The 19,190-nt window shown below is 40.5% G+C and overlaps 1 protein-coding gene across 1 annotated transcript in view; it reads right to left on the bottom strand.

The window, feature by feature from the left end:
• Positions 1 to 19,190, bottom strand: part of HTRA1 (HtrA serine peptidase 1) — a 49,790-nt gene that overhangs the window by 14,572 nt on the left and 16,028 nt on the right. The window contains exons 2-3 of the mRNA XM_037904605.2: positions 6,955 to 7,054; positions 6,351 to 6,555 (exon numbers count right to left, since the gene is read on the bottom strand). Of these exons, the coding sequence (XP_037760533.1) occupies positions 6,351 to 6,555; positions 6,955 to 7,054 (305 nt within the window). The remainder of the gene's footprint in view (positions 1 to 6,350; positions 6,556 to 6,954; positions 7,055 to 19,190) is intronic.

Raw genomic sequence — 19,190 nt, forward strand, 5'->3', positions numbered from 1 at the left:
ACAGATGCTTGTATATTTGCATCTACAAATTCAGCTGTCACTTCAACTTTTGCAAAAAATATAACTCTGAAAGTCTTGGGAACTGCCTTTCTATTATAAATATGGAATTCAATTAAACTTGCAGAATAAATTACACCAAAAAATACAAAGGCCTTACCATATTAAAACAAGAAATGTCCTTTACAATCTATGAATTCCTTGACAAAATGCCAAAGAAAACAAAATACTTCCAATTTTGGATAGTTTCACAGCTTGTAGTATTTTCACATATTTTAAAAAATTTCCATCAGATAAAATCTGATGAGCTTGCACAAAGGAGAAATAATATTTCATGATGTCATTGGGATTTAGGTCATCTAACAACATATAAACATTAACCCTAAAACATATAATAGAATCAGTACTGAAATAGGAGCACAACTGCATCCAGCATACTAATCCTCTACGCTAGGATAACTGCAGGCTCAGCATCCGAACAAATGATTATGTTGATAAAAAAAACAAGAAAAAGGTGAAAAGGAAAGATCAAGTCTTAAGATCGGGAAGGAGAAAAAGGAAGTGAAAAAAGATGGAAAGTAGTAAGGCAAGGGGGAACTTGATAAGGCGGAAATTAAATATTGGGGGAAAAGAGATGCTCGGATTTGAAGAAATTTGTACTTGTATTTCACTTGTTTCCTTTTAAAGAAAGGTGTTACAAGAACTGTGAAACTTACAGTCCACTGGAATTTCTTATTCTTATGGGTGTCTCAGCAGAGACAGCTTAATATACTTTGTTCTTTTTGTGAACCTTTAATTGAAAGCATCTTGCTTTGTTGTTTTAGCAAACAGTGGGTTTTAGAAAGCAAGTAGCCCATGCTACATGGTTGTATTTTCATAGAAATCTTTCACATTGCATTCAATATATTTAAAAAAACAAAACAAAAAAACCACACCCTAATTTCTACTGACAAAGGAACTGATAAAAGACATGTCCCCAGATCCATCCCCAGTGAACATACTCCTAGATTCTCATACAAATATTGCAGGAAACTCTTCTCTGTTTGATAAAGCCTAGCACGTGGTGGGTATTATTGCAATCTAAAAACAATAAATCACCAGCACTGCCACCTGAAAGCACTTCACGGATTGCCTTTGTTCCTCCCGCTGACCCCCGCCACCATCTTTCATTTGTGTGTGTCATTTAAGATCTCCTAGAACTACCATGAGGGTTTTCTAGTGGTAGACTCCTGCAAGGAAGCTTTATAGTATTCAGTTTTGTATTTCAAGTAAAATAAGCATTGATTCCACATGTTTTTAAAAGTCACTTACATCTGAAGCTCAATTAGTTTGTTTTCAAAGATGCTGGCTATTAAAATATTTGTGCACAAATAAAAAAAAATTGCTTTTCTGCTTCCTCCAGTTTGTGCACACAGAGAAAGCCAAATCCCCTCTGCACACCGACAAACTATGGTGCTCCAAGGAAAGTGAAATCTGATTGAAAGGCAGGCAAAAAGGAGAGAGAAATGAGGGCAAAAGTTCTGATTTACTTTAAAGCGCTGTAATGAGTAGGTTTGAAGGAAGTTAAAGGTCTTTCATCTGTATTTTCTCTCATAATGTAATCTACCCATTTCCTTCTGCCAATGAAACATTGCTCCCTAGTTTATGGGCCAAATCTTGTCAATAAAGCAAAGCCCAAATGACTGGGGTGGTGCTGAGAACCGAGAACGCTGAGCCCATGTAGCCATGTCATAGCTGCAATTACAGAGAATAGCATAAGCAGACCAGTATTGGGCTCCTCTGTGGTGGGGTTGGCTCCCAGAGTGTACACCCGCAGCCCACCCACATTGTTCCCTTGTGGAGTGAGCTGAGAAACCTGCCACAGAGTTCACTTCTAGGGCATACAGTCATCAGGGGCTCGCCTCAGTTTTGACACTGAGCAGCAAACGTGCTTTTGCTTCCACTGCTTGACAGAGCACAGGATTAGTCCAACAATCCCAAGTGCTTTGCCCAGTTTGGTTTTGCTGAAGACAATCTAACCAACCCTGTCATTAGGAAACACAACTTGTTATGCAACCTTACTTTTCCTGTGCTATGCCTGTCCCAGTTACTACCCATTAGACCACCCCAAAAGCTTCTCCTTCCTTGGCATTTACAACTTCCAAATATTTGAAGGCAGCTATATGCAATCATTTAACCAAACTGTAAATATTTGTGTGAAAATACTCCACATAATTCAGCCATCTAGCTCATAAATCATTTTGTTGCTGTTCTCAGAATGCTCTCCAATTTGGCAACAATTTTGAGATGTTGCACTCGAGCTGCAGTCTCACCAGTACACTATTGCTCCTCCAGTCTGGGACAGAATTTCTGCCTGCGCAGGCTCAGAAGTGCAGCGCGGCTGCTTTTTTTTTTTTTTTCTGGGGCCTTATTACATCACAAGATCATATCCAGTAAGCTGTCTGCTACCATGCTTTGGGCATGTCTACACTTACCTCCAGAGCGAACGATCCAGCTGGGGTTGATTTATTGCGTCTAGTGAAGATGCAATAAATCGACCGCCAAGCGCTCTCCTGTCGACTCCTCGCTCTGGTGGAGTATCGACGTGCAGGCGGAGTCGACCTACCGCATTGAAGACACCGAGGCGAGTAGATCTAAGTATGTCGACTTCAGCTACATTATTCACGTAGCTGAAGTTGCGTAACTTAGATTGCTCGCCCCCCACCCCTAGTGTAGACTAGACCTTAGACCTTTTTCAGCATTACTGCTTTCCAAATCTCTCTCTTCCATTGGGTATCATGAGTTTGGAATTATTTTCCCAAATATTATATATTGTTTGGGGGCTTTTCTGGGGTTGGCTCTGATTTAATTTCCTATCTTTAATGCTTTAGTAATTTAACTGTATTTGACCATAGACATTCTTATTAATGCAAGGTTTCTTTTTTTCTAGGCCATAACATAATTAATGGGCAGAAGGAGAAAACCCCCAAAGAGATTTGTTTCTCACTGATTTCAAGTAGATTTTCAGTAGAGAAATAGGTCAGTCAGTGAAAACCAGTTCCATTCTACTGGTGTCTAATATGCTATCTAATTTCCTATTCCACTCAAAAAAGCCACATTACTTCAACCAGTCTGTCTTCAGTCAGAAGTGCACTGTTTAAAGGAAAATAGCATGCACATTGCTGCAAGAACTTAACTATTTTGGGAATACCAACTGGTAACCTGGACTCATACTTCAGGTCTATCTGTTTCTGCCACAGACACATTTTTGTGCCTTTCAGAGCCTGCCTTAACATGCTAGGGCAGAACACAATTTATTCTTCATCTTTGATGTCGTCTTCAAATGATCTATCTAAAGGAAGGTAGGTTACCTCTGGCTTAGAAATTAAATTGTTGGATGGGTGTTTTCATGTCACATCAGGATTTGAAAGGATTATAGCAGAATCTTTAAATCAAGAAATCAGTTAAAATCTGAATAAATTTGACTCAAGTAAATTTGAGATTTTTAAACGGCTTTTACGGATCTAAAGGTTGTGTGACATTTAAATGCAAAAGGATACATAAACACTAGTTGTGCACATAAATGAAAGTGTTTCATGAATATTCAGATTGAAAGTGAATTTTTTTAGTTGACTGCATTTGTGACCTTTTTATTTTCACATTTCATCATCATTCAAGCTTCTCAGCATGAACACTGATGAAGAATGAATTTTTAACTTGATGTTCACCAAATACAAATGTACTATTATTTGGACAACAAATGGAAGCACCTAAAGGCCTCAGTCAGGATTGGGTTCCCACTTCTACTGTGTGTTTGTACAACTCATAGCGCAGACAGTTCGTGCCCTAAACAGCCTATAAATTAGAATATATACATTAGATTGCAAATTGTCAGTGTTACTATCTGTGCTATATGGTGTTAGCTACACAAGTCATCTAACCACCAAACAGACAATACCACGTGCCTTATGTAACTAACCAACACAGAACAATTTGGGTATATTATAATTAAATATAAAATTCAAAATGTACTGATGAATTACATAAGTCACATGGTATTGTTTCTGTTCCCTGCTTGGACAGCGTAACATACCATGAATTTGGAATAGCAAATTGCAAGTTACCAGCTGATCAACAATTATTTGCTGGAGAAAGCTGCAAAAAATGAACTGGAATAAACTGTTCGTGGACATTGTGCAAACATTTTTTTAAAAATGGCACTGATAAAATAATCTACTAGCTATGAATTGTAACTAAGGTGTAATAAAAATCATGGATAACCTCTGTCAGGATATCCAAACAAGTTAACTTCCTGCTGTATATAAACAGAATTATTGTGCTTTATGTTTTAGGAGCATACTGTACTCATGCATCTCTTTTTCTCTTTCTAAAAACCAATGTACAAATCCCAAAGAGACCCCGGCACTTAGCTAGCATATATTCTCATCTGCCATTTCCTTATTTATCTACTCCAAGGGACCATAAACTCATGTTCTTATGTAGCAAGACTGCCTCCCACTCTTCTTGTTTCCAGCTGCTTCTACAGCCTCCAGGTTCTTCCTTCCTAGGCAGCCCACCACTCTAGAGAGTTGTAGAAGCAGCTGGAAATAAGAACAGCCAGCCAGCTAGTTCTCCATGGACCACCATCAAACTGTTCTGCAGAGCAAGTCCTTACAACGTTTAGCATGTGTGGCTCTGCAGAGCTGAGCATTTTTCTTTTCTAAAACTATTCTAATCTCACTCCCTGCAAGTGCTAATGAAATCCAGGAGTCATATCTATTGGGTGTGGGTGGTAGTGTCAGTGGAAAGAACCTGTCCTGAGAAAACTCAGTCCGCCCCACCTCACATCCTGCCACTCCTCTCCATTGTCTTCTCTTTCCTTTCTTCTCTTCTTCCACTACCTCATCATCTTCTCCACACCTTTTTCTCACCATCCTCTTTTCCTTCTCTTACTCCTGCCCTGCCACCTTTCCCACCTATATAGCCTATGTCCTGCCTTTCCATTACATTATCATTCTATTTGCTCACACTTCCTCTTTTCTGACTTCCTGTTTTCCTGCTATCTTCTCCTTCTCCCATCCCACTCGACTTGACAGTGTCTGTTCTCACCTATAGTATCCCCTTGCCTCCTTCCCATTGCCCTGCCACTATTTCCAAAGAACAGGTTTGTATTTGATTATCTTAACCCATAAATGTACAAAGAAGAATTTAAGACTTCTCAGATTAAGTTGGTAGATACGCAAATGAAGGTGAAGCCAAACTGTACCTGCAAGTATGGAGTGAAACAATGTCTGTATTTGTATGTCATAGTCATTTGATCCAGTGAGAGTCAGAAAGACACAGGAAAGAATGTTTGGGTACAGTAAAGATTTTGCAGGCATGCTGCTGGTAAGAGCAAAAGGAACCTTTAAATGTTATAGTAGGGAAAGCATGTTGTATCATTTCATAGGATGAATTAGACGAGTTCCGAGTTGACTGATGTCGGCTATTTTAATGAACTCTGGACTGAAATCCTCTGACCTTGATGTGGAATAGATTAGAACTAAACACTGGAGGAGCTACACATTTTTGAGTCATGTGTTTCAGATGATGCCTACTTGCCTGCTGTATTTATGTTAATATTCTTCCTAAATATGGTTTGCCTTCTTACACTGGATGTATGAAGTTCATTTAAATAGGAAGCCCAAACAAGTAAACAGTATGATAAGCATCTCAAGTAATCATCTGAATCCAGCAACATTTAAATTATATGATTAAGTTCAAACAAAATGTAGCATTTTTGCAGATAGGAGGAATAGTGTTGAAAATCATGCCTTTGCTTTATTCACAAGTCCACATTCAATGGAAGAGTGACTCAGTATTCTTCCCAAAGAATGCTTTTGATATGGGTATTTTTTAAGCAAATTTTTATAAAACATGGTACCAAATATAAATATTGTCCATTTTAACATTTGGTGTTAATATAGCATGTTCCATCTGAGGATGTCAACATGTTTTATAAACTCTAATTGACAATTTCACAATATGTACATGAGATATGTACTGCTATAGCCCCGTACCAGCCAGAAGACAAAACTTCCTCTCATGGCTCTAATGATTACACTAGCCTGGGTTAACCATTTAGTAAACTATACTTTTCTTTTTTGGGAGACCAAATACCCTTGCTTTTATAAAGTACAGAGTTTTTGTACAGAAGAATGTAACTACCAAAATTCACTGTGACACAGCTTTTAAAAATCTATTCATCTTGTCAGATCACACAGATACATTATGGTCCATGCCATTAAGCTGTGTTTTCTGTAAACATTACAATTAACCATCACTTTTAGAAATAATATAGTGTAGCAAGAGAAACTGACAATGTCTTGACTCACCTGAGTGTCTATTTTAATTAGTGCAATATCTGCTTTTTCATCAACATCTTTAATTTTGGCTTCGTATGTTGCACCATTCTTCAGCTCCACTTTTACCCTATGTTTATTGGTAACTACATGGGCATTTGTCACTATTAGTCCATCTTCTGAGACAATAAAGCCTGAACCACTAGCAACAGGAACCTCCCTCTTTGTAAAAGGAAGCCTAGAAAATATGGGAAATAAACATTTAAGTTTGAAACAACCTGAATTTTCTTCAGAGATGACAAATCATTTGTGATTACTGTTTTCGTTCCTAGACTGCCAACAAGTATTTGGCACTTTTAAAAATATTTTAGAAAATTTAGTATAATTTATTAAATATATCCGTTAACATTTAATTGGACATGCATTAGTCTACTATCGTCAAAATATGTGGCAAAAAAAATAAAAAGTGAAACATACTATGTTACTTAAATGTAACAAATATTTATTATCTTGAATAAATATCTTGAAAACAGCATCATTTTCTTTTATATCTATATATCAGTATATTAACCAATTCTGGAAAGTTTAATCCTTGAGAGCTACAGAAATATAAATCAAAACTGGATATCTTGTTTACTTGCGAAACAATTCAATATGAACCACAGCAGGGGCTATCTTCTCCACCACATCTGCAATAAAGTTGTATTTGTGCCGTAGGCTGTTAGGATCTTCCTGGCCTGAGAATAGACACAGAAAACACATGTTGTTCTTCAAATGGCAGGAGAAGAATTGTTGCAAAACACTTGTATTAAAAAACACTAGGCAGAGATGACTTTTTAAAAGGAACAAAAGAGTCTTGTAGTTCTGAGTCTGATTCCCGCCCTAAACCATTCCCCTAATTTTTGGGAAAAGTTTTACTGGCAACATAGCCAGTTCATAGGGCAAAGGGGTCTATGGAAAATTCTGAATAGATATGGAACCTCTTTCTATATCCAATGCACTTGCACCAGAGGGGGAGAGAGCCATTGGACAGAGTACTAGGCTGGAAAGCAGGAGACCTGGGTTCTAGTCCCAGTTCTGCCACTGACCTTCTGGGTCTCTGTAGGCAAGTCAGTTCATATTTATGTGCCTCCATTTCCCCTCTCACCCTTCTCTGTTCTATTCAGCACAACAGTGCCCCAATCTCAGTTGAGGCTGCTGTAATACAAGTAATAATATTAATTCAAATTTGAGATTACCTAATTTGGCCTCTATCCTCCTGACCCCTTCATACAGGGCTTGGCTGTAACTTAATTGCCTGTAGAGCTGGGAGTATAACCAGGTTTTTGGTTCACTGACAGTGCCGATTTTTTTTTTTAATGGTTTGGGTTGAACTGAACCTGAAAACTGCAAAAGAAAACCCTCCAGTGAATCAAAAAATCCATACTGGGTTGAATGAAACATGTAGTTGATCTGAAACATTTTCTATTGGCAAAAAGAAAAGGAGTACTTGTGGCATGTTAGAGACTAACAAATTAGTCTCTAAGGTGCCACAAGTACTCCTTTTCTTTTTGCGAATACAGACTAACACGGCTGCTACTTTGAAACCATTTTCTATTGGGTATTTTTAAAGTGTTAGATTCACAAAATGACCAAAGGAAGTGGCTGGGGGTGTTGTCCTACTGGTAACTTTTAGTACAGGGCACTCACCTGAGATCTTAGGTACCAATTCCCTGTCTGCCTGATGTGATTTGAACTTGGGTCTCCCACATTGCAGAAGGGCACCGCAGTCACTGAGGTATGGAAATCTCTTAATCACTCCTGCTGAAGTGGTTCTATTTTTAATAATTAGTCATTGGAGCCGGACATGAACTTGGGTCTCCCACATCCTAGGTAAGTGCCCTAACCACCAGGCTAGAGTCATTATCACTTACCCTCTGGCCCAGTGACTAAAGTATTTCATATAAAGTGGAATGGCTTCAACAGGAGAGACAGAGAGAATCTCACATCCCAGAATACCCTATCACCCAGTGTTTATAGCACAGTCCTTTTAGATGTGAGAGCTGGGTTCAAATCTCTGCTCTGAATCAGGCAGAGGACAGATTTGAACCCAGGTCTTCCACCTCCCAGGAGAGTGCCGTAAGCGCTGGGAATTTGGGGAGCAATGTGCAGCACCATCACATCTACTCCTGCTGGCTGTCCTTTGTGTGGGATAGGTATGTTCAAAGTACACTTATAAGATCAGGTACTAGAGGCGAGACAGGCAGGGGGATCTCCTAATTTGTGAATCTTCCCATGGCTTGGTACAAGTTAGGTGCCGAGCTGCTGAGGGTATCAGGACTGTGTGCATTCCCCCAACAGAAATACAGGTGCCTGGAGGACAGTAGGCACCTACAGGGTTAGGCAAAAGCTGAGTCATGGTTTTATGAATGCCACTGGCATCTAAACGCTAGACTTTCGAGCCTAACTGCCACTTTGTGACTAAGTTCCCCTTGTGAACGTAGCCTCTAGCAAGATATTCAAAAGCACCTGGGGCCTAACTTCCATTGGTTCCAATGGGCGTTGGTACCAAGGCACTTTTGACAGTCCTAGTAGGTGCCTCTCTGCATCTTTAGTGGCCCTTTGTGCCCCATGTGGTAAGAGCTTAGCCACCACTGTTTTAACCTCAGTCTCTTAACCACAGCTTGCTACAGTTATAGGACAAAGCCTTGTTTCTTGGTACAGAAGTGTTGGGAACAACACGTGTGTTCTCTGCATGTGCCTAGAGGCAAATACAATTGCTTTGTTTTCATCAATGTGACTGTTTTGATCTCATACACTGATCTCATGTTACAAAAGCACAAAAAAGAAATGGTAAAACAGAAAAAGTAAGGGACTCTTCTTATCCTATAATGTAGTATTTCCCATTCCTCTCTATTTGTCCTTACTGTAAGTGTTTAAAGTATTTTTACCATTTATGTAAGTCATTAATTTTTTTTTCAGTGCAGAAATATTGTGTTCCCTGTAAATGCAGTGCAAGGTTCCATAAACAATTTTTTGGTTGTTCTGACCAACTTCCCCAAAACTGTTTAAATATGTCACGGTCTGAAGTAGTGAGTGTGGAGGGACTACTGAAATGTCTTAGGCTCTGCCTGGGTGTCAGGGATCCCCTTCTTCTTACACGAACCACACAAAGCTTAATTATTTGGGTTTTGTCCATATGTGAGAGATTTTTGCCCTAATAGAATTAAGCACATTAATTTCAAACTTGTTTTGTTACGCACATAAATTTATAAAAATGTAAATTTCTAGCCAAATTTCCTTCATATTGTAATCCTTTGATCTGTCAAATAGATGAGAATAAAATGTGGTTTTATAATACTATAGGTATCTGTGAAAAGAAAAGGAGTACTCGTGGCACCTTAGAGATTAACAAATTTATTTGAGCATAAGCTTTCGTGAGCTACAGCTCACTTCATCGGATGCATACAGTGGAAAATACAGTGAGGAGATTTATATACACAGAGAACATGAAACAATGGGTGTTACCATACACACTGTAACGACCTGATCACTTAAGGTGAGCTATTACCAGCAGGAAAGTGGGGGCGGGGGGGCGGGTACCTTTTGTACTGATAATCAAGGTAGGCCATTTCCAGCAGTTGACAAGAACGTCTGAAGAATGGGGGGTGGGGGAGGGGAATAAACAAGGGGAAATATAGTTTTACTTTGTATAATGACCCATCCACTCCCAGTCTCTATTCAAGCCTAAGTTAATTGTATCCAGTTTGCAAATTAATTCCAATTCAGCAGTCTCTTGTTGGAGTCTGTTTTTGAAGTTTTTTTGTTAAAGAATTGCCACTTTTAGGTCTGTAATCGAGTGACCAGAGAGATTGAAGTGTTCTCCGACTGGTTTTTGAATGTTATAATTCTTGACGTCTGATTTGTGTCCATTTATTCTTTTACGTAGAGACTGTCCAGTTTGACCAATGTACATGGCAGAGGGGCATTGCTGGCACATGGTGGCATATATCACATTGGTGGATGTGCAGGTGAACGAGCCTCTGATAGTGTGGCTGATGTGATTAGGCCCTATGATGGTGTCCCCTGAATAGATATGTGGACACAGTTGGCAACGGGCTTTGTTGCAAGAATAGGTTCCTGGGTTAGTGGTTCTGTTGTGTGGTTGCTCATGAGTATTTGCTTCAGGTTGGGGGATTGTCTGTAAGCAAAGACTGGCCTGTCTCCCAAGATCTGTGAGAGTGATGGGTCGTCCTTCAGGATAGGTTGTAGATCCCTGATGATGCGTTAGAGAGGTTTTAGTCGGGGGCTGAAGGTGATGGCTAGTGGCGTTCTGTTATTTTCTTTGTTGGGCCTGTCCTGTAGTAGGTGACTTCTGGGTACTCTTCTGGCTCTGACTGCATCTGATGAAGTGATCTGTAGCTCACGAAAGCTTATGCTCAAATAAATTTGTTAGTCGCTAAGATGCCACAAGTACTCCTTTTCTTTTTGTGAATACAGACTAACACAGCTGCTACTCTGAAACCTGTCATAGGTATCTGTGATATCTTATCAGACTCTAGGACCCTGGTGAGAGATGCAGGGCTATTGTGATGACTCACCCCAGCATCATACATGGAGGAGTCTCATTAATTACAATTCAGAAGAACAAAAAGTAGATGATTTCTAAGGCAAGAGAGGGAAGCATTGCAGAGAAAATATAAAACCTAGAAGCAGTCAGTTCAAGGGGGATCTCAGGCTCAGGTTGTTCCTAAACGAAGAATAAAGGAAAGCCCCGGGAAGTCTGGTGAGTTTTAGGTTACATCTTATATTGCAACCGGAGGTGTGATGGCAGCTCAGGTGGGAATACCCATGCTAGCTTTAATCTAAGTAGCATGGCTAAAATAGAAGTGAAGATGCAGCAGCTTGGACTCTGGCACAGATTAGCAACGCAAATCGGCACCCAAGATTCCCGGCGGGCTTGTACAGACAAGACACTATACCAGCTAGTCTGCACTGCGTCCCTCATCCTTAATGTCTCATATGTTCCTCGCTTCTCCACATCACCATAATATTTGAAGCCCCCGAAGTGCTTTATATAGCAATTTGTTCACTGGACAATAGCAAGCAGTAGTAATTACGTACTGAACTACAGCGACAATTCTCAGTTTGGACATAAGAATCTGTATTACAAAGAGGATGTTGGCCAGGATCCCAGAGTTATCACCACATAAGTGCAGCAGGCTCTTGAACTTCATTTTAGGTAGTCATCAAAACAGGGCATAAAGGATGGCTGATCAATATCTCATCTCAATGAGATTCGTATTGCTTATTGGATAAATTCATTGCCCACTGAACCACAGCACCATCATCTGTAAAGCTCTGCTGACCAGCTGTACTACCAAGCTATTTTGGAAACTGGGTGAATAAAAATTATACTTTGGAAGTATTCATTCAAACTAAACAGAAGCTGGACAGATTGTCAGCTTGGATGACTATTTTGTTTGGCTAAAAAAAGCCATGGACACTGCCACTTAAATCAGTTTACTTTTTGTACATCACTTATAAAATAACTGGATATTAATAACAATGTTGTAGGCACTTAGGGCTATATATCTATATATCTGAGACATATCTAGAACTCGCACTGTTAGTGATGGGAACTTCACAGACAGACAGTACATAGCATTACTGAATTGTTTTCAAATTTTTTTTCATTATAACAAATGCATACATGGTAAGGATATTAAATGAGTCGTCTTCACTTTACATTTGAATCTACAATTGCAAGGAACTTTAGAGCTTAGACTGTCACGGTCTAAAATTTGGGCTATTGTGCAGTCTCCAGTCAAATTGCATACACAACTGAAAGGCCAAAATTATTCATATTTTGTCTGAAAACATTAGGTAACAAAGACTGAGTCATGGCATGGTGACCTAAATAACTCAGACCCTCCTTTTCCCTTCTTACGTATTAGAGAGTCTTGTGTTGTATAATATGGTTTTGCAACAATGGTTTAAAAATGGAATGGAAGACACCTGCTGTTTTTTTTTTAAATACGTAAACAAAAATCAGAGTGCTATCCAGTGAAAGATTTCATTGATGAACGCTGATCGATTCTTAACAATGGGACTTGTACAAATATGTCAAATAAGGGGTCCATGGAAAGGTTATGATTTGCTGGATATGATTATGTTATTTGTATGCATGTATCATTTTTGTATTTGAAGTTATAAGCACTGGGTCTATACCTGTATTTCAAATATGTTTGCTCCCGTGGTAACGCCCACAAGGTATTTAGCCTGCACATCTTGAATGGACTATTCAATTTAAAAGGCTCATCAAAGAACACTTAACTCACAATGGATCAGGGGAGATACCTATCTACACTTAATGGACTTTCCTGTGATGGCCTCTACTATGACTAAGCATGCACGGACATGTGACTCCAAACACCATCTTGTTTCCTGTAATTTTTCACAGGAAGAACAATGGGTTTCCCTTCAATTGGCAGAAGCCATAAAAAGCTGGAAACATCTCCATTTGGCCTCTTTCCTGCTCAGACCTCTGGACTATGAACTTATACTGATGGGAGCATTCTAACCAAGGGACTGAGGACCTTCCAATGATTTGGAAGCAACCAGAGACTTAACCAGCCAGCAGTTTATTCTATCACTGCTACAAGCCTGATCCAAGAACTTTGCAATTATTTATACCGGAGGGCATTCTGTGCACAATATTCTGCAAGTTTTGTCAATAAATAAATGCAGAGGCTCCAGCGTGGCAGTGGGGAGCACAGAACACTGGCTGCATGAAGGCGGGAGATCACCTTACAGCCCCCCCACCCCTGGGACGTGGACTGAACGGTGAGGCTCCACCCGATCCTGACCCAGCACAAGGCCCGAGACTGCCCCAGAAACAACCCTCTGCGCCAGGCACACTCGGTGTGGGGAAGGCGGGCTCAGCCAGGCAGGATCCAAGTGTGAAGGGACTCAGGGTGGGGGGGATCCAGGTGTGGGGTGAGAGGGTTCTGTGTAGGACAATCTGGGTGCAGGCAGCTCAGTGGGGGATCTAGCTGTGGAGGAATCTGGATGCACACAGGCTCTTTGGGAGGGTCCCAGGTGTAGGGGCAATGGGTCTCTGCAGGGGCTTCCAGGTGATGGTGGTTGGGGTTCATCGGAGGGCTCTGAGTGCTATGGGAGTGGAGCTTAGTGGGGTAGGGGTCTGGGTGCAACTATTTGGGGGGTCAGTGGCGTGGGTGTCTAGATGTGGAGGCTCAGGGTGGTGTGGGGGGACTCATCAGGGTTGGGGGTTGAGTGCAGGGAGCTCAGTGCGGGGGTGGTCTGGGGTGTGGGTCCGGAGGCAGGGGGTCTGGGTGCAGGGGGAGCTCCAGATGCAGGGGTTGAGGTTCAGTGGAGTGCGGTTCAGGTATGGAGGGCTAGGGGGGTTCTGGATGTACTGGGTGAGGCTTGGCAGAGGTATCTGGGTATGGGAGGTCTGGATGCACGGGATCGGAAAGATGGGGGAGCAGTTCCCCATACAGTGACCACTCCCCTCTGCAGCTGAGGAGTGATGGGGGCAGGAAGCAGGGGAAGATGCTGAGCTTCCTGCAGCTGGGGGAAGTTTCTGGGGGTGGGTCTGACATAGCCCCAGCCACTCCTTGCAGGGGAAGAGAGAGTCCCATCCTCTCCTGCTTCCAGCCCAGCTGGGACTAGCAGCTGATCCTGGCTCAGGTGTCCCCAGCACCGTGGTGATTTACCTTTCTGCAGGCTGCCTGAAACGATGTACCTGCGCAGCTAGGGAGTGGTGCGTGATTGCTCTTACAGCTTCTCTTTGCTTCCCTGTGAGAGTCATTTTTTTGCGGGGAAGCAAAGAAATCTGTGGGGGACATGAATTCTGCACGCATGCAGTGGCACAGAATTCCCCCAGGAGTAGATTATTGTATGTATTTGATTCCTTTAACCAATTTTAATTCTTACCTTTCTTTCTTTCTTTTTATAAATAAACATTTAGATATTAGATACTAGAGAACTGGCAACAGCGTGATTATTGGGTAAGATCTGAGTTGTATATTGACTTGGGTATGTGGCTGGTCCTTTGGGATCAGAAGAACCCTTTTGTTTGATGAAATTGGTTTTAAATGACCACTCATCTTTAAGTCTAGTGTCTTGGTGTTGAATCCAGGACTGGAATGCCTAAGGAGATTGCTTTTCTGACTTCTTGTTAGCCAGTGTGGTAAAACAGAAGTTTACTTTTCTTGCAGGTTTGGTATCTCTTATGGAAGAATAACCACCAATTTTGCAGTGTGTCTACCATATTTCTTAGGGGTTTGTCCTGAATTTGGAGTTCTCAGTTGTGACCCACAGAGGCAGGGTGACACCTACCCCAAAAAGAAAAGGAGTACTTGTGGCACCTTAGAGACTAACCAATTTATTTGAGCATAAGCTTTCGTGAGCTACAGCTCACTTCATCGGATGCATACTGTGGAAAGTATAGAAGATCTTTTTATACACACAAAGCATGAAAAAATGGGTGTTTACCACTACAAAAGGTTTTCTCTCCCCCCACCCCACTCTCCTGCTGGTAATAGCTTACCTAAAGTGATCACTCTCCTTACAATGTGTATGATAATCAAGGTGGGCCATTTCCAGCACAAACCCGCCCCCTCCCCCCCCCACGTTCTTGTTAAACCCTGGATTTGTGCTGGAAATGGCCCACCTTGATTATCATACACATTGTAAGGAGAGTGATCACTTTAGGTAAGCTATTACCAGCAGGAGAGTGGGGTGGGGGGAGAGAAAACCTTTTGTAGTGGTAAACACCCATTTTTTCATGCTTTGTGTGTATAAAAAGATCTTCTATACTTTCCACAGTATGCATCCGATGAAGTGAGCTGTAGCTCACGAAAGCTTATGCTCAAATAAATTGGTTAGTCTCTAAGGTGCCACAAGTACTCCTTTTCTTTTTGCGAATACAGACTAACACGGCTGCTACTCTGAAACCTACCCCAAAGTTTGCTTTTCCTTAAAATGCTACTTGCACAGCTATTTGTTATGTATGTAAGTATATATTTACTATTTCCTATAACAGTGCAGTGACCATTAAGTACATTTGTCATTGTATCTTTTATACCAAAAATAAACAGGCTAAACCAAGAGGAAAATAAATCACTAGAAGACATCCACATAGCAGTCTAAATTATCATGTAATCTCTACTCACACAACTATATATGAACAATAGTTGCTCATAATTGAATCACAAGGTAATTGCTGCAACAGCTAGAGCTGACTGGAAAACAGGGGTGAAAAATTCTCAACTTTGAGCAATTTCATTTGTTTCATTGTTGTCCAAATTTTCCAACCAGCTTTGGTGACAGCAAGGAATTCGAGAGAAAAGTGAGTGCAAAGAATGATGTACAGGGTTTTACAAGTTCCTTTTGCAAACAAAGTACTTCCTGATTTCAAATAATGAAAGTTACTCTCTTTAACTGCAGCATTTTAACTGCAGCATTTGCCATGACTACCAAAACAAAAAATACAAATAGACTGGGTTACTATTTTGACTAAAGATAATGTCTCTTCCTCCAAACTCAGAGATGTTATCTAATTACTCCCACCACTTTCCACCTACTAATATAGAAAGCATCATACAGAAGCCCTTAGAGGTGTAGGTTCTTACAAATTTTAACTCCTCCTTGTGTTTCATGCTGATATGCATAAGCGGACACCTTCACCCTGCTGTTTAGGGAGCCCACTATTAGATAAGGCTTGTAATTAGAGCCCACTTTATTTCCATTTCTGTGGATCTCTCCCCACTTGTAAACTTTTAATTAAAATCTAGATTTCTAACCTACATTTGGTATGGACACGATTGGCTCCATATTTAAAACCTTTGTGCTTATTTTCTTATTTCTTTGTCACGCCCTTATTGTTTTTCCCTTTCCACTTGGTATTTTCTTGATGGTGTCTTAGGGCTTTGTCTACACTACACTGCTTTTAGTGACAGGGTCATGTCGCTAAAACTTGGGCAGTGTAAACGCCGTTTGTTGGCATTTTTGCTGACAAAATACCATTGTCAGTAGACAACGTACACGGCTGCTTCTTTTGGGGGAGGGGAGGCTTAAGCACCTGTGAACGACAAAAGTTCAATTGGCAGTGTAGAAAAAGCCTTATACTGGGAGAGGAGCCTGAACAAAACTCTGACTTTGAATACTTTTGAACTTGGGGAAGTTTGGTTCTTTACAGATTGGACCCATCTCTATTTATAGCACACTGTTTATTGGGTTTTGTAATTCTTGTATTGAACTATTATACAATGCCTAGTGGTGATTAATTAATGAAGTTACGAGGATGATCATCAAGTTAGTGATGATTAATTGGTAGATGATGACTGACTGACTAAAACACTAATAGGTTACAACATGAAAATTTCCTGAGGCAACTAATTTTCAAAGAATAATTGGAAAACATCATGGCTCTCTGCAACTGGACATAAAGAAAATCTCTATTAGCTGTCAGCATGGCGGCCATTTTCAGTGGACTAGCCATTAGAGGGCAATGCACTCACACATACTTTACATGAAGTATACCTGTGGCTCTCAATCGTTCCAGACTACTGCACTCCTTTCAGGAGTTTGATTTGTCTTGCGTACCCCTAAGTTTCACCTCACTTGCTTAGAAAAATCTCACACAAAAAATCAAAAAAGTGTCACAGCACACTATTACTGAAAAATTGCTTACTTTCTCATTTTTACCATATAATTATAAAATAAATCAATTGGAATATAAATATTGTACTTACATTTCAGCATATAGAGCAGTCTGAACAAGTCATTGTCTGTATGAAATTTTAGTTTGTACTGACTTCACTAGTGCTTTTTATGTAGCCTGTGGTAAAACTAGGCAAATATCTAGATGAGTTGATGTACCCTATGGAAGATCTCCGCGTATCCCCAGGGGTACGAATACCCCTGGTTGAGAACCATTGCTGTATACTACACTTGGGAAAGTCAAGTATTTGAAATCATTGTCCTGAGTAACTCTCCAATGACAACCTACCTTGATAAGAGATGAGCCAAAGAGCATATCTGGATCTAGATTTATGTTAGATTTAGTTTGAGACTGAATCAGGATTCAAGGCTATAGTGTTTAGTAGAGCCAATATCTTGCAAACTGGTTTTGTTTTTTGTTTTTTTAAGATTTTGGCCCAAACTGGAAGGCAACTTTGGAGGTCATTTACTCTTATGAGATTTCCATCTCGCGTGTTGGAAATCTTATGATGTGAGCTTCTCATCATCTTGGGCTGACACTCAGGAGGACTCCCTCACTATCAAGATTCCCTCCCCTCCCCATCCAGTTCTGAATCCAACCTGGTACCAGAACTGTAGGGGTTGGGTTCCATTCAATACCCTATGGGCAGGTGGCAAATTATGTCTGTGACCACTATTATTGATCAGCCTCCTGTATCTACGAGTTGCACACCACACAGCTAATATATGCTAAAACATCCTATTACCACCCCATCTTCCCTCTCCACCTTTTACTTTGTTTATTTCACCCACATTACATAAAGTGTAAGCAGTTTGGAGCTGTGACTGTCATTTACAGTGTGTTTATACAGTAACTCCACAAACCTTACCAGGAAAAGGTCTCTATGGACTACTGCAATATGAACAACAAACATTCATACCCTACCTTCAAAAACTTGAAGGATTTAGACTAAAGGTTTATCCCATCTCTGATCTTTGCATTTCCCAGCAGAGTAACAGAGTGCTGGAACGGCAAGTGACCAGTATGGACTCTAATCAAAGACTTCAGAAAAGAAACAGAGCAGTCAAACAACACTAGCAATAAAGGGAATGGGAACATTTGGGTGAACAATTTAATTTCATCCAAGTCTCTGGACACTTCAAGAAAGGGAAAGACAAAGAAAGATGATCATGCTCTATTGTCTGGTGGTTAGGGCACTGGGCCGGGATGTAGGAAATCCAGAGTTCAAGGCCCTGCTCTGCCTGATTCAGGACATAGTTTTCATCCCAGAACACTCTGAATCAGGTCAGTTAGTGTGTGGCAAAATGGGGTGTGACTCTATAGCACACTAACTGGCCATGTGGACAGTACATCATGTACTAAAAGTTCTGAGTGTGCTTTGAAGTAATGCTGTTTCAAACAGGAGGGTAAACCAGAGACCCCTGTACCCAAAAAACCTTTCCAAACCAAAAAGCTTACGTTTCAATCAGAAAACAGACATTTAGACAATTCTTTTTGTGTGAAAATCTTCAATGGGTTTTCTTTCATTATGGAACCTAAACAAACTTTGAAACCTCAAAAACTGCTGCAAAACAGAATTATTCTCTGGACAGCTCTGATTATCAGTACTCTTATTAAAACAAAAATAAAAGATAGTGTACATGCATATACATGCTAATTGTTTGAAGCATCCTCTTTGAAATATGATGTCTAAGTGGGGTGACCAGATAGCAACTGTGAAAAAACAGGACGGGGGTGGGGGTAATAGGTGCCTATATAAGAAAAAGTCCCCATAACCAGGACTGTCCCTAGAAAAATGGGGCATCTGGCTGGTCACCCATGTCTAATTGTAGTTTTGTACTTGAAAAAGATTTCCTCTACCACCAACACCCTGGTGCTTTCAATGAAATAATGGGTTTTGGGTTTTTTGTTTTTCTTTATTTTGTTTAGGACTCTTTGTGAAGCAGTAGCATCCTCAATGAAAAGATTTGGTTTCAAGAGTTTTTTTCCTTCATTCATCAGAACCATTGTTAACAACACAGATCTGTGTGCTCAGCAGCAGATCCCGTGGTATGCTAAAACCAGGCTGGTGCCTGGTAGCCCTTCAGAGAGTAAGAATCATATCCAAGGATTAATCTCTTTTTCCTTGTTAATGCTACAGTTAT

Source organism: Chelonia mydas, chromosome 7 (genome assembly GCF_015237465.2).
Source record: "Chelonia mydas isolate rCheMyd1 chromosome 7, rCheMyd1.pri.v2, whole genome shotgun sequence".
Classification (NCBI taxonomy): Eukaryota; Metazoa; Chordata; order Testudines; family Cheloniidae; genus Chelonia; species Chelonia mydas.